Raw genomic sequence first — 17,278 nt, forward strand, 5'->3', positions numbered from 1 at the left:
ATAAATGCATGTTTCCTGCTACATGGTCAACTATGATTTAGGTGCTGTGAGGGCAGATTAAAAGAACACAGTTTGGCAAAGCTAACTTGTCAAAACAGTTGAAATATGAATTTCTCTACAGTTTCATTATTGGCTTAAATCAAAATGACTGAGCAACATGGTAATATTGTCTAAGTGGGGAATGAATGATTTTGCCAGCAGACCTGGAGTGCTATAGTATCTTAAAAAAAAAAAAAAAAAAAAAATATATATATAAAATATATATCTTTTGTAAACAGGTCATCTTCCTCAATGTTTGGGAACTCTAAAATGTAGAGATGTACCGAATCTACACTGAATAGGGCAAATTAGGGCACACATAGGTTAATGGGAAAAGTGCACACAACATGCCGTAAAAAAATTTCAACTTCTGTGTTCATGTGATGAAAAGTAAAGTGATTTTAAGGGTTCAGATTGAATTTGAACAAGCACTTGGATTCGGTCAAATCTATAACCTGCTGAAAAGGCAAAATCCTGGCTGAATCCTGAATTTGGCGCATCACTCCTAAAATGTTTCTGTGGGGCCTAGGAACATCATATTATGCCAATAAACTTGATACTATATCACAGAAATAGCTAGAATCTTGGCCATGAAACACAAATGTATGTATTTATAAAGAAAGGTTTAAACTATTTTGTTGTATGTATTTATTTAGCACCACAAACAGGAGTAAAACAGTTAATCTGAAATGTTGAAATGTTGCATTACCAGGGCAAAATATACAATTGCTACACAATCCTATTAGGTATTTTTAATGTTAGATGTTTTGGGTAGTCTTGAGACATGGTGTTCCAAATTATGGAACTACTCCTTATTCAGCAAATCTCTGCCCTTAAGCATCCCAGATAATATATCCCACGCATGTTAAAGCTTTTGAATCCTTGCTCTATCTTACTAAATAACTGATTAAAGGTGGGCATAAACAGGCCGATTTTAGCTGCCGATATCGGCCCTTTAGACTGATTCAGCCGCTTATCTGTTTGTATGGGCAGCAGCGGGTCTCTTTGACTGACATCTGACCTGAAATTGGGCATATCTCAATCAGGGAGGTTTGATTTGCCCCCCGAACAGACAGTGCCTATTTGGTTCTAGGGCCAAATGATCGGATTAGCCCGATATTGCCCTCCTGTAGCTGGGCATATTTGGGAAGATCTGCTTGCTTGGTGACCTCGCCTGGTGAGCGTAGAAGTGTAGAATGAGACTTGTGATTTTCCATTTTCAATGTTTAATCTAGAATAGCTATGGCTACCAACATTTTTACATCAGAAAACAATGAACATATATACACATGGGGGGGAGGTATTTATCAAAGCATTTTTTTCTACTTCAAATAACCTCAAATTTAATAGAAAACATCAACGTAACATATTTATTAAAAAATGTGATCAAAAAATGCTATTGCATAAAACCATTAAAAAATACATGAACACCTTGAATATCTTGATTTCATGTTTTACTCATCATTATTAATTGGTTGGCAAGCTAAAAATATTTTTAAAAAAATTGAGTTTACTAAATAGTTAAAATTTTGCTTATGACAGCACCCCTTGACTTCTACATGACCTTGCAAACTTTTATGTACCAAAGTCTTACATTTGAGTTCTTCATGTTTTTTTTTGCTTAATAAATTGCTTAATAAATATTGAAAATGTATCTTTTTCAAAATTCAAATTCATGATTTTCAGTGGAAGAAAAAACTCACATTGCAGAAACAAATTGATATTGATAAATAACCCCCTAAGTTGTTTTAAAAAAAAGTTTCTTTTCATGACCAAACTATCTCATAAATCTTGTGTGAAGATGGGCAATGGCTTGACAATGCAAGCTTAACATATCTGGCAATGTTTGCATTTCCTAGGTCAGGTATTTCTCACCAGCCTGGGTTCCTCAAGATGCTGCTTCTGAACCTCTGAGATCAGTGGGACTGCAGTTGAATGAAGAGGGCCCTTGGGATGCTGCTGTGGAGACAAGACTTACTAGATTCTTACAAGATTCTGGCTTAAATCTAATGCTAAACTATAGTATAAAATAGCATGATTGCCAAAAGGAAATCTAAGGAATAAATAGCTTGTCGAAAACTTTCCTTGTGCAGCAGAAGTCAGAGGCTTGATTCACTGCACTATGTCTCGCTCAAGTGCAAAGGTAAGAGATCCTCTCAATTTGTTCTATAATCCTTTTTACAATAAAGACACTAGCAATAAAGGCACCAAGACTGAGGGGCTGATTTACTAACCCACGAATCCGACCCGAATTGGAAAAGTTCCGACTTGAAAACGAACATTTTGCGACTTTTTCGTATGTTTTGCGATTTTTTCGGATTCTGTACGAATTTTTCGTTACCAATACGATTTTTGCGTAAAAACGCGAGTTTTTCGTATCCATTACGAAAGTTGCGTAAAAAGTTGCGCAATTTTCGCGTAAGTTTTAACGCTACGCAAAATGCGCAACTTTTTACGCAACTTTCGTAATGGATAGGAAAACTCGCGTTTTTACGCAAAAATCATATTGGATCCGAAAAATTCGTAAAGAATCCGAAAAAATCGCAAAACATACGAAAAAATCGCAAAGTACCGATCATTACGAAAAAAACGCAATCGGACTCCATTCGACCCGTTCGTGGGTAAGTAAATCAGCCCCTGAGTGTGGTATTGCTATTTATATCTTCTACTTACATAGTTTTGAAATTGCTGATCGTTGGATCTAATAAAAAAAAAATAAAGATACATATTTAGACATTATAGTGGTCAAACTCATTTATGACATCTATCTGTAAAATTAAAAATAAAGAAAATATATGCTAAAATAATATATCCTTCGTAATAAATGAATTAACTATTTTAAATTGTATACATATAGTGGTCTCTTCTATATTTATATACATGTAAGGGATCTGGGATTTTCCAGATACAGGGTCTTTCTGTATTTTGCATCTCTGTTCTCTATTTTTAAAAGGAAATGATTTTTAAAAATTAGAATTATTTGCTTAAAATGGAGTCTATGGGAGATGGCCTTGTAATTTGGAGCTTCTTTATAATGGGTTTCCAGATAACAGATCCCATACCTGAACATATATATATATATATATATATATATATATATATACATATGTCAACAGGAGGAGGACTCAGATTACAGGTCCAACAGTTTGCTCGGGTGCAGGTAACAAACCCAATAATAAGTAAACCCAATAGGATTATTTTGCAAATAAAAAAGACAACTGAATATACAATAATAAATAAGCTGCCAGGAAGTGATTTCAAGGTATCGATGACCAGTATACCTACTCAAATGTAAAAAAAAAATGCCATTAATTGAAAACATTAATATATTTACTATACTAACCCCTTTACTAAACATTTACACACAATTTGCAGAGTAAATTACACAAATTTATGAAGTTGCATAAAAAATAATTCATGCAAAATGTCTCTTTTTATAAAAGATTAGGGGAAAAACACTCAACAACATCTAACTGGAAATAATGTTATTATTCGTCAAACAGCAAAAAGAAAAAAACATTAATGAAATGCTGTTTTTTTTCAGAGTTATTCCAATTGCAAGTGCACACGCCTATCAGATAGGTAATTAATAAAGCACCAGCCATTTCAAAATTATGTAGCACTCTATGTAATAAAAAGAGAGCAGTCACAATTAAACAATTTAATCTTAACTGAGATAACGAATTTGTGTAGTTGTATTGTGCCTATAGTAATGTGTAGTGTGGTATAGTAACACATTTTCTATTAGAAGAAGTCTGTGATTTTTAAAATTTCTTTTTAATAAATGCTGATTAAGATTATGGGTCAGCAAGGGTATAATGCTACCAACCCAACTGCTGTAAGCTCCTTCACTCTCTCTATAGTACAGGTATAGGATCTACTATCCAGAATGCTTGGGACCCTGGAGTTTTCCAAATAAGGGATCTTTCCATTAGTTTGATCTCCATACATTAAATCTACCAAAAAATCAATTAAACGTTAAATAAACTCATTGTTTGCAATGAGGATTCATTATATTTTAGTTGGGATCAAGTACAAGGTACTGTTTTATTATTACAAAAAAAAGGAAAAAATTGGATCAATCTGGATAACAGTTTTCCAGATAATGGATACCATACCTGTATTATCCTTACACCTGAAAGATTTGTGCTATAAAGAAATTAAACAGTAATATCAATGGTGTTTTAACCCCTCACCCACAACATTAATGTACATTTGTATACAAATAAAATAATATAAAAATGTATATGCTACTTGTTAGATATGCTCGAACATTTCTGCAAATGAGCATTTCTCATGAAAAAATGACATTTCTGCCTGGTATTTGGTAAATTATTGGATTGTTGTTATACATGATTTTTGTGGCTGTGTGTTAGATTTCTAACTTGGTAAATTGAGAGCTGTTGGGTTAGTTTTACACCTATCTGTCTGTTTCACAAGCTGAAGAAAATGAAGAGGCAGCTGAAACAGCACTTTATGTTGCTGATATTTGCACAACATATAGTGCAGATGCCACTCTGCTTGGTGGAATGTCTAGTCTACCCGGCAACTTATCCTTTAACTATACATTTCACTGACCTTCTAATGCACTTCGATAATCATGGGAACTACATAATGGAGTCAGACTCCAATTTACAGTAAGACAACAGTCACACAAGCAGACATAACGTATATCGATCAATCAGACATTGAAATATATCATTACTTTGCTAGCCGGGTACAAGGTCTATATGAGCATCTGTTTTAACAGTTTGCGTACTCAAAATAATTTACCATTTGGGATGAAATCTGTAATAGTGCTCCTGGCAATAAAATGTTTTTTAAATAGCATGTACATTATTAGTATTTCCATGGAAGGCTTGTCAATGTCATTATGGCGTAGAAACATTAATAACTAACAAGAAAATATATCCTATGTTAAAAATGATCAGCTTTGCATTTAATTTCATAATTACATTTTGGTGATTATTATACAGGTATTGGATCCACTATCTAGAAACCCGTTATCCAGAAAATCCAGTTTATATGCAATGAAGGCTTTGTCACCCCAGGATGGAATGACAATCAGAGTTCTCTATCTATATGTTCAGAATTGTCCCTCCATCTGTGCTTGGGGATATTGCAGACCATATTTTAGTTTTGGCTTTTATCCCAGGGGAAATGACAGTTTTAGGTTTTTGAAAAGAAAATATTTTACAGAGCAGCACATGAAACACAGTCAATCATTGCTTGTTACTTTGAATATCTATTTACTTGCCCAGACAAGCACTACAGCAGTAAGGAGACCAGTAAGATATACATATTGCACCTATTGGGTAGGTAACTTAATGTTAATACACCGGCTGTAAGGTGTCATACTGAGGGATTCACAGACATAGTAGTTAAGGTCACTGTTGCCTCCAGATGCATCACCTGAGAGCAATTTGGTCAAAGGAGAAATTGCTAAATTGCTAATTGCTAAACTGACAATTCACCTTAACATTTCTGCATTCAGTTAATGAGTTCTGGACATACCAGTGACCATAAATCTCACTGAACTATACATATCCAAAAGAAGCCTTTTCAGATTGTTCTAAAACAAGTCAGGTTCCTACTAAGTGACTGAAGGATTTTAGAATGTATAGTACAGTATAACCATTATTATGATATTAACTGTAGGGGTTATTTACTAATGTATCTGCAGGGTGCAAAGTGCAATTTTCCAATCAAATTGCCATGTTAATCATACATTGTTCAGTAATTTTTTCCCTAATTCCAATTGGTGCCAAGTTACATCTTCCACTATTGTGCCCTGATGGGGGTTGTGTGACTTTCAGAGTGTCCTTTTAAAATGGCATTTGCATATAATTCACTGGTCACACGTCTGCTGCTCCCATTGAATAAGTCCAGGGTGGTGATAGCTCCAGGGTACCCCACTGCCAATAGATGCATCTGGCCACCATACACCAGAAGAGGCAGTGCAGGAGTGTGCTTGGATACAAGTAATTTAATGAGTTGTGTCAATATGCTCCTCTATTGTGTTCCTTTTTGAGCGCCCACACTAGCATGGGTGTGTTGTAAATGGCACCCCTGTGTTTTTAACAAAGCTGCAAGCAAGACTATGGGGATTTGTTTTTTTACAGAAAGCTACATTTCTTACATTTATCTAAACCTTACTATGGCTCCATCATAGGTCTATCATAGGTCTCCTTGTGCATCTCGGCATTAGAAGTTATAAACCAGATAAGTGGACGACAGACGTAACCAAAGCTTTTGGATTATATAACCATATTATAACTATATGTTTCTAGACTAAACTCTGGAGAGTTGGTCAAAATGGTTTAATCTCTTTTGACCTAACCTTCAGCTAAATAAAGGAATGTGTAAGCTCTAGCCTGTTGACACCTCCCAAAGTATATATTAGTTATTTTAATCATTAATCTCTACAGACGGAAACCATTAGAAAGAGAAAAGCTGCAATAGATAGAAGATATCTGAAAGTAGATGTATTAGATTGTACCAGTTGACAAGGATTTCTTAAGACACACTCCAGAAATTGACTGAGTGAGGGCACACGGTGCGTATATTCCCTTCTCTTAGCTCTGCATTTTTTGGCCAGGCTAAGAGAAGCAGATTGCCTGCCTATGCTCCTTTATGTGCCTGCATTAAAACCTACAGCAACTGTGCAAGTGTGGGCACACAAAGTGGAGCTGATTGGAGCAGCATGGAAAATGTCCGCTTTCACATTTTTCAGGCTGACATCTGCTCTGTGTGCCCGCTGGTTGCAAGGCCTGAACTAGGGGTTGGCAGAAAAGGCACATGTCTAGGGCACAATGGTGAGGGGGTGCTAGCCAGGTACCTCTTCTGCCTACCCCTGAAATTGGCTCTCTTTCCCCATGCAGCAGATGCTTGTTACTGTGTTCTCCTTGGCCCCACACGTGGCGTCACTGCCCATATTCATGCGCATTCGCTCGGTTGCCAAGGGTGCCATCATTTTTTCTAATTTTAAACCTCATAGTCCTCAGCAGCTGGCAGGATTCAGCTTCACATCATTTACATTTCTTTTTGCATTCCGCATTTGTCATTTATCTGACAAACCAGCACATTTCATTTCATGTACCTTCTGACAAGGTAGGTAGCAAGATTTACAAAAGCCTGCTTTGTAAATTTCCCAACACCTTGGGGCTACTAGTCTGACAATCCAGCCCTTGTAATGAAAAATTGCACAATCAAAGTTACAAGTCTGTCAAGGCCTGTAGTTTTTTTTATATACAGTATACTGTTGTAAATGTTACCAAATGCCATGTCATATTGTATCCATCTGTATTTAGCTACAGCATACCAGCAAGCTGAATATGCAAAAATATACATTCCAGATTTATATTTACAGGTATGGGACCTATTGTCCAGAATGCTCCAGACATAGGGTTTTCCAGATAAGGGGCCTTTCCATAATTTGGACTCCATGCAATGGATTCTGTCAGTAACAGAAGAAATATTCGCAATGCGAAAAATTGAATAAAATAAAATTTAATACAGCTTTTGCAAAGGCAGAAACTGTTTCATAAATAAACGTTAAATAAACCCAATAGGATTTTGCCTCCAGTAAGGATTATTATATTTTAGTTGGGATCAACTACAAGGTACTGTTTTATTATTACAGAGAAAATGGAGTCTATGGGAGATGACTTTTCTGTGATTCAGAGTTTTCTAGATAATGGGTTTATCTGTATTAGAATAACCAAAATGAGGGCACCCAGTTCAGTCTACCTATGGTGCACGCACTTGCCTTTTTTCCTCTCTAGGGTTATGAAGGGCAGCAATCTTTGCCTTTTCTTGCCTATAATATCATGTATGTTTCCTTTCTGTTATTATATTAAGATATTTGAAAGCCGGGGAGTTTTAGATCCTTCCTGATGTTATGGGAGTGTTAGCTAAAGGTTAATTTTGAACTTGTTTAGTCATGTTGCACTTTGCCAATCATTGTCATACGATCATTTCATTCTATCCTTTGTATGAATAGGGGTTTTCCTCTAGAGAATAATACAGGAGAGGTTTATTGTTCAATTATTGCATGGATAATTCCATCTGTATACAGGTATGGGACCTATTATCCAGAATGCGCAGGACCTGGGGTTTTCCGGATAAAGGATCTTTCCATAATTTGGATCTCCATAACTTAAGTCTGCTAAAAATCATTTAAATATTGAATAAACCCAATAGGCTTGTTTTGCCTCCAATAAGGATTAATTGTATCTTAGTTGGGATTAAGTTCAAGGTACTTTTTTATTATTACAGGGAAAAAGGAAATAATTTTTAAAAATTAGAATGATTTGCTTATAATGGAGTCTATGGGAGATTGCGTTTCCGTAATTCAGAACTTTCTGGATAATGGGTTTCTGGATAACGGATCCCATACCTGTATTAATATTTCGGATTGGTAGCTGGCTAACACTGAATGTACATTGTCCATCATCTTCCTTATATGTCAGTGGTACAAAACAATGTATTTGAAAAAATGTGGCTGTCAGTGTGGCACCCCCCCCAGAAAAAAACCCCACAATGACTGTGTAGGTTTATTTTTATTCTTATTCTCTATTGCAAATATTTCTGTGTAGCCATATTACAGATTTGTTTTAAGGTGAACTACAAATGTGAATCATTTACTAATGGAAAAAGCAGACCAAATAAATGAAAATGGTGGAAATCGGTTACTTAAAACACAGTACCATAGAAGAGTTCCCTGCAGTAGAAGAGTGTGTTTTTATATCAAAGTGTATGCCCAATACATTTTGTCGTAGTAATTTTTAGTACCAGTAAAAAAAAGAAACTGGAAGCTTTTCAAAGCAGACAAATTCAAACCCCAATATAAAACATATTGGGGCTATATAAAATAAATGATAACAATTACTTTTGGCATCTTTGCTTCTGTTTGTGTCCAGTTTGCCTCATGTCTCAGTAACCTTTTCTTCCTGTGACTTCTGTTCTTCTATCCTGCCTTTAAGTTGTCTCATTGCTGGGCACACATATAGCATTCCACAAGAGCATTTTCTCACATATGCTACATGTAAAGTCAGATTTCTATAATAAGTAACATTTTTCTAGGTATTCCTTTTTGGGAAAGATATACAGAATTTACTGACATACATGACATATCTTATTAGTACTCATGGGTGTATTTAAAATTCTTGCATCATTGGTAAATTAACAGAGGAAAACAGAAGAATTTGTATACCTACAGGAAGGAGACCTGCTATCCAGAATGCTCAGGACCTAGGGGTTTCAAAATTAGGGGAATCATCATACTTTGTCTACTAAAATAGTTTAAACATTAAATAAACCCAATAGGATTGTTTTGCTGCCTATAAGGATTAATTATAGATTAGTTGGAATCATGTACAAGGTCATGTTTTATTATTACAGAGAAAAAGGGAATATGTTTTAAAATGTTAAATTATTTGGTTAAAATCAACTCTATGGGCGATAACCTTCCCATAATTTCATAATTTAACTCTCTGGATAACAGGTTTCTGGATAGTTGGGATTATGTACATGGTTCTGTTTTATTATTACAGAGACAAAGGAAATCATTTTTAAAATCTAAATTAATTCATAATTTGGAGCTTTCTAGACAACAGATTTTTTGATCCTATACCTATATTACTAACACATCAGACAAATTACATTTACATGAGACATGAACATTAAACAAGGTACATACTCTTCATAAAAATATCTAGGACAGGGCAACAAAGTCATGATTGGGTTATGGCTGAAAAGTGGAATTATGGCTTTTTGCCTTCTATACTAATGAATACTTATGTGAATCATAATCATCAAAGAACCTGAAACTGGTCATTTGTTCCCAAATTTGTGTCTTTATCATCTTCCTGGATAAAAACTGTGTCATTAGTGCAACAAGAGCATAAATATCTTCTGAAATGTGCATTGTCCTTGTTGCTGCACTTCTGTGTTGGAGCATCTATATATATTGCAAAGAGGGATCTATTCGTTTAAATAACACACAATCATTTTTTACTTATTTGTTTCAGGGTTCCCAAGGTCTGAGGGAGATTGCAACATGGCTGCTAGTCACTTCTCTGTTTGCTGTGCAGTTTATTAGCATTTATGGACAAGAGGGATCTGACGAATATTCAGGTAATATAGAGCTGAAAATACAATGTCAATTATGAGACTGGAATGATGCTTTGTTTAGATTGATTGTTTTTAGACCCAGTTGCCAGCTTATGTGCCAGTGTAATGGTCCCACCAACTTTCTCCCCAGCAGATATCTGGCCAAAAATTGGCAAGACCTTGCCAAAAACTTATCTTCAAGCTGCATACATCCATATTGGTGGCAAAGCTATTCCATTATCATTTATTTAATGTTTAAATTATTTTTATTAGACTTAAAAGATGTTCATGACCATGCCTGCTTATTTAGCTTCAGTTACATAAACTCTACTGCACATGTGGTGGAAGCCAACATGGGGGTGCAGTCAGGTACAGTGCCAAGAGTGGCACAAGGCCAAAATACAGCCTTGGGTATGGTGATCCAAATTGTAGGAAAAAAAACCCTTGAGAACACCCCAGGTCCCAGGCATTACAATTATATAAAAAATTGTGAATTTCTAAAACTTCACCTTTATTATTTTAACACCAGAGTAAAACCAGATCTTAAAGAATCTCACTGGATCACTGGTACCATTAGAATATATTTATGGGTATAATGACTTGCTTTATATGTCTATTATATGTGTAACACATTATAAAAGGTATGCATAAAAATATGTGGCAAATAATTCCATGTATCAGTGAATACAGTCTCATGGCCAGTCACTCCTTGGGATGTTTTTAAGAGGGTCTATCACATTTATAATAATTACAACACTGTATAAAGTAAAAGAATATTGTGTTGATTAACTGCATATATGAATTCCATATTAATTTGCTCATGCTGTGAGAAAAATATTAGTACCATCTATAGACTCCATTAAGTCACATCCAATGGAAAACACAGTATGATTAATGGTAGAACTCTAAATTGCTTTACCATGTAAAAGAATCTGAAGCAAGTATTTCTGAGAAATCACATTACCCTTATTTTCACCAGGAAACAACATACTGTACACAGCTTGTTAGCAAAGCATTTGTCAGTGTAATTTCTATTTAATTACTCTAAACAGAATGGGGCATGATATGTTTAAAAAAAATGTGCATTCTGGAAAACTTCAAGCTCGTCAACCCTAAGAACAGTCATATTTATTTCACATTCATAAATCTATGCATCCTTTTATAACCCATGTAAATCCTCAGAATTCCCCAGTTTTAACAAATGTTTCCCAAGATACACAAATAGGTACCCCCACACACACACTCACATCCACATATTGTTTAACACAGGGCTCTCCAATTGGAGGCCCACAAGCTGGATGTAGCCCTGACATCATCATTTTATTTTAATCTGGCCCTTAAACATGTTACACAGCCTACTACATGTATCATGTTGGACAGCACAGGTTTAACATATTAACAGCCTAACATGGAAACAAATACATATAACCACATTTCTGGATGTGTATTTTTTAGAAATTTGATGCAATTATGCTCAAAATTTTATTATTTAACATTTAATGCCTTAGCCTTAAAATGATGTCTGCATGTGATTCTGAAGTCTGCTACACCTAGTGATGTAGCCTGCAGAGGGAACCCTGTAAATACCCCAACATAAATACCCCAGGTGGTAGTTGCAGGGTTCCCCTGTGTTGATAGGTGTGCTGTTTATCAGACATTTATTTTTGCATAAATGAGCACTATAGTGATCTACACAGAATAAGATGCAGCGTGACATACACTGGCTGAAACACATACAGCCTGACGCGCCTGTATCTGCATACATACACGCACATACACAGATATACACATAGACACACACAGAATGGCTCATAAACATTTTTATAAATAAAATGACACACAAACTCATACACAAACAAATATTAAAGCACAGACACATATACACATGACCAGGTGCATGGCCTATTGTTCACTCTCTTTACCCCCCTTAAATAACACGTGTGACATCATCTTGATTGGATGATACGGCTTTATTACTTGAAACAGTCATAAGTAAACATTGTGCATTGTATGTTAGTACCATTATTAACATAGTAACATTATAACAGTTGATAACAATTGTTTTGTAAGGCCCTCTGCCAGTCTGCCCTTCCAAATGCCAGCAATACCCACTAGCCGCATGTATCTAGCTCAGTGAGTACGCCACACCAATTATTATTAAACAAACCATCTACAAGGGACCACGCCGGGTAAGTAACTGACCATATCCAGCATCACCGTGGGTACCCACCTTAGGGGTTGCCGCAACGGTCCAGTACTGTTCAATACTACACCACCTTGCCCGGCAGACTGGCAAAGGACCCGCCAATGCTGTGACTGCTAAGTAAATTGCCTTTCCCACAACTCACCCAATGGGATCCCCCTAGTTTTACCCTTCTGTTTTCTGTGCCCAACTTCGGTAGTAGCTTTATCCCTACTTTTTTCTACACATAGGGAGGGTGGGACTCGTGCGGCTGCTGCCCGACAAGCTGGGTGCCTGCTTCCTGCGCTGATTGGCTCCCCTTCCCCCTGCCCACTTCTTTTGTACCCAGCTGACCCATGACCTGACCTGCCCAATCCCTGCTCACCCAGCCTGCCCTGTCATGTAGGCCCTCCCCCTTACGCTGTGCCCATCTCCAGGCCTCACTGACTGTCACAAACTACACAGACATGTACCCACACATAAGGTGACAATCACATCAGCTGTAGGTGAAAGGGGTGCTGGATACTGAAGCTAAATTAACACAAAGCAAATCAAAGTGTAATAACTGAAAATGACCAATCAGGAATTGAATTATTATACCTCTACTAGGCTCCATTATACCTCCAGTAAAGCTAATTGCTGATTGACTTGACTATGGGATCCTACAAATTTTACCGTGTATTAACCAATGAGTACTGGTAAATTAACCCTAAACATAGCCATTTTTTTTCTCTGAGTTGCAAAATCAGAGGTGCTGGGGGTGGGGGGCATGTTGGATTCTCAGCCTTTCTCAACAAGTATTGAGCTAAATTCTTTCCCCTGACCCAGGAACCGTTGGACTGTTGGGTGCTATATAAGCTAATTCTGCAGGTGTAAACAAGTTAAATCTTTAGGCACCTGAGCAAAGGGTCCTAGAGCTGCAGCTTCATCTACTCCATTGATAATCTGGCCCTGAAACCTGCCCAAAGTCCATTGACTGCTAAGAACAAATAATCTTGTTGGGGATCCTGAGGTGTAATTGTTTCCTTATGTAGAATATATTGCTACTGGCTATTACTTTTACTTATACATAGTGTATTGCAGACATACAGTATGCTTGTACACACTTGCTCAAACACATACAGCAAATAATCAAAGTTTTTTTTTCAAGTCCTCACATATTTTGCAAGGTCTTTCAGAAAATCGTTTGTAATGTGTTGGGAATTTAGGTGCCTCTAAAGTCTGGCCATCATCTTTGAACGTTTCATTTTAATTGCACTCAGGTTACCATGAATTCCAGGAAGAGATTTATTCAGAGGAGAATAATTATGATGGGGACTCTAGGTACAACGGTTATGGGTCTGGAGATGATGATTTGACGACAGCTACAGATGTTCCATCAAGCACAAGTGTCACAGAAGACTTATATACAGAAGAAATAACATATTCTGGGTATGACCCTGACACTCAGCTGGTGACAGAAGAATCAAGACCATATCCAACTCCAACAGAATCCTTTTTTGCTGCAAGGGATGTAACTACAATTACAACAAGACTTCCATACCCCAGACCAACAACTCCAAGTGAGAATGAGGACATTCTACAGGCCCCAGAAATTTCCTACAGTGACGAAGGTATGTAAGATAATGGGCTACATGTACAAACCACTGTATGTGTATATGTTAGGGATGCACCGAATCCAGGATTCGGTTCGGTATTCGGCCAGGATTTGGCCTTTTTTGGCAGGGTTCGGTTTTGGCCGAATCCACGGTCCTGGCTGAACCGAATCCTAATTAGCATAAAGTAACATATGCTAATTAGCATTCGGAAGGTTAAATGTTAGGGGGGAATTTTCAGCGCGCATGCCGATTTTTAACCCTTCCCGATCCTAATTCACATATGCGAATTAGGATTCAGTTTGGTATTTGGCCAAATGCATCAGGGTGGGTTCAGGGGTTTGGGCGAACCCAAAAACTGGGTTTGGTGCATCCCTAGTATATGTGTGTAGCTGGATAAAAGTGGCCATGCAGTAAAACTAGGAGTTAAGTAAGCACAATAAATATCCAACATTTGCTGAAACTGATTAAACCAGTAATGCTTAACCTGTGCAGTTGCATAGTAGATTTGATATTTTCTTCTGTGTTGCTAAATAAAGTACCCACAGTGTTGCAAATGGATCCTGAATGTGCACAATGTTGTTGTGGCCTTGAATGTAAGCTTGTCATAGCTCACCATAGTGTTAAGAGCAGGTCAGACCAGTAAGTAACGCAACTCTAGCCAAAGAGTTAGACAAGTGATAGAGGACCAAACCAAATAGAATTTTGAAAGGCCAAAAAACATAATGCAGGACAGGATAGGAACCCTGGTGTGCTTAAGACAAGGAACCCTAGGAAGGCCCATGAGAGAACTGTTTGCCCAGAAAGTTACCAGAGAGTGCTGCCCTGTAATAGGGTATATGTGACTGAAATCCCACTGAATGAACATACTAGAGGCTAAATGTAAGAATAGCAAGGTTCATCTGGAGAGGGCTGCATATTATTATGGACTGCCTATGAAACAACTGAGCCTAACGTGAATTTTAAAAAAACCTATACTTCGATGGATTGTGAGGAGTGCTACTTTTTGAACAACTGATGATGAATTAAAGTTGGTTGCTACTCCTTTGGATGACTTCCTGTGACATCTGGCAAGAGCGTGGGAACTTCCCTTTATTTGTTTACAAACAGGTGCTCTCTAAACTTGCCCAGTTTAATGTTGGTTACACACAGATAACCAGAGCAAGAAAAAGTGATTATAGTGGAGAAACATGTTTAGTACTTACACTTGAATTATATTTTGTTTACCCTAAACCATTTATGTAATTTGCTTTTCAGTGACAAATTTAATTGAAGAATTTAATATACCCAGGAGTTCAGGCGTGAAGACCATTTCAGGATCAAGGTCTCATCTTACTGCTTACCAGCTTGGGGGAAGATTACCAGTTAAGAGACTGGCAAGGTAAACAGGAGATCATTAACTTATTTGGAAAAGGCCAATATTTGTAATTCTAAAGTTATAAATATTACATCACAAAATATATTGGAACCATAGAGATATACAGGACAATAAGGAAAGGAAGCAAATACAGTTGTTAATATAGGAGCTAGTATTAGGGGCACATTCATGAAATCACAAGTTCGAATCCCGAATGGGAAAAATATCCCGAAAATGCCTACGAAAAAATAGTCACGATAATATTGTATTGGCGATCCAAAATTTTCGTACCAAACAATTGTAAACAGTGGGAAAACCTTTCCGACTTTGATCCTTCTGTGCATGATTTTGGAAGCCTCCCATAGGAATCAATGGCACTCTGCAGCTCCAACCTGGCCAAAGGAAAGTCACGATAACGAAGCTTGAATGAATCCGAAACTTTCGTACTCAGCGACAATACGATTTTGACGCACAAATTTTGTCGCAAAGTATAAAAAATTCGCACAAGGTGCGAAAAGTCGCGCAAGGTACGAAATTGATGCAGAAAATACGCTCGGAGCGTTTCGAACAAACGCTCAGAGCATTCGTGCATTAATAAATGTCCCCCTTAGTGGCCAAAAACATATGAGAAACTACTATCAGTTTTCTTAATACACAGTTATCTACTTATTATATGGAATTTCAGATAAGCCTCCTAGTATCTTGTAGTATGTGCCACAATAAAGTTGGCCATACACTGAAAGATCCATTTGTTTGGCAAGGTAGCCAAACGACCGGATCCTCTCCCAATATGCCCACCCACGGGTGGGTGATATTGGGTAATTTGATAATTTGGTCCAAGGGCCTAGGGACAATCAAATTAAAATGTCGGGCATAGGCTGCATAAACGAGCTGATGTGGTTCCCAGTCCAAAAAATCAAACCTGTTTGATCGAGATCTGCCCAATTTCAGGCCAGATGTCGGTCGAAGAGGGTTATCGGTGGTGTCCAAACACAGGCAGATAAGCTGCCTGTTGAAATCAGCCTTTGTATGGCCACCTTAAGACATTTGCAACTGTAACATCTTTAGAATGTTGGAACATTGTACATTTTATGTTTCATTTTATCGCTTAAAATGTTGTTTTTCAAACTTATATTGGCAGATTGTTGTTGCCCACTGGATTGCCTCTGGAATTCTCCCTTGTTTCAACCTTAAGAATGAGGGAACAGACTCAGGAAGAAATATGGAACCTCTGGGATCTTCAGGCTAGGAATGGGGTTGAACAGTTCAGACTGAGGCTTTATGGAGAAACAAATGCAGTGGATGTATATAATGTAGCAGCTTCCGGTAGGGAAAAGGTAACTACTTTTAGGAACGTGGGGACTTTGTTTGATGGAAAATGGCACAAACTTTCTCTTAGTGTCAGAAGAAATCAGCTTACATTGCATGTGGACTGCAAGCAAGTTGGAACCTCTGCAGTCAATATATATGGTACAGCAAGGGTGGATGGATTCAGCACTGTGGGAAGGAGGATAAAGGATGATACCACAGCTAATGTGAGTATAAAATACTATTGGTGCTTGTGGGTATTATGAGTATATGATTTTGTGATTACAATCTTTTGCTTTTAATTACAGATTGACATACAACAATTTGAGTTGTCTGCAGATGCAGGAAGATCTGTTGAAGAAACTTGCTGTGATATTCCTGGAGTGGTAAGTTCAGTATAATGCACATTGCTGGCAATGAGAATGGCAGTTTGTTTGGTGAATACTCTTACTATAGCTAAAACAAGTGAATTCATGGAGAGCGATAATGAGAATGATGGAGAGGGTGGGAAATGTGTGGGAAGAAGAGTGGGTGTATGCCATGGAAGGGAGAGAAAAGGGAAGATTCAAGGAATTCTAAGAAAGCACATAACCCAATAAACACACAGTAACATTACCTGCCAAATGTAACAAGAAACCAGTCAATAAAAGACAAAGTTAAATAGGTGGTTATAAAATCAATGCA

At 37.1% G+C, this 17,278-nt stretch overlaps 1 protein-coding gene across 1 annotated transcript in view; it reads left to right on the top strand.

Moving 5' to 3' along the window:
• Positions 1–1,942: 1,942 nt before the first annotated feature.
• Positions 1,943–17,278, top strand: part of LOC100488932 (collagen alpha-1(XXII) chain) — a 42,664-nt gene continuing 27,328 nt past the window's right edge. Inside the window, exons 1-6 of the mRNA XM_004915296.4 lie at positions 1,943–2,182; positions 10,071–10,176; positions 13,597–13,947; positions 15,187–15,310; positions 16,428–16,821; positions 16,903–16,980. Coding sequence (XP_004915353.2) covers positions 2,162–2,182; positions 10,071–10,176; positions 13,597–13,947; positions 15,187–15,310; positions 16,428–16,821; positions 16,903–16,980 — 1,074 coding nt within the window. The 5' untranslated portion in view covers positions 1,943–2,161. The remainder of the gene's footprint in view (positions 2,183–10,070; positions 10,177–13,596; positions 13,948–15,186; positions 15,311–16,427; positions 16,822–16,902; positions 16,981–17,278) is intronic.

The sequence above is a fragment of the Xenopus tropicalis genome, chromosome 6 (assembly GCF_000004195.4).
Source record: "Xenopus tropicalis strain Nigerian chromosome 6, UCB_Xtro_10.0, whole genome shotgun sequence".
NCBI classification, from domain to species: domain Eukaryota; kingdom Metazoa; phylum Chordata; class Amphibia; order Anura; family Pipidae; genus Xenopus; species Xenopus tropicalis.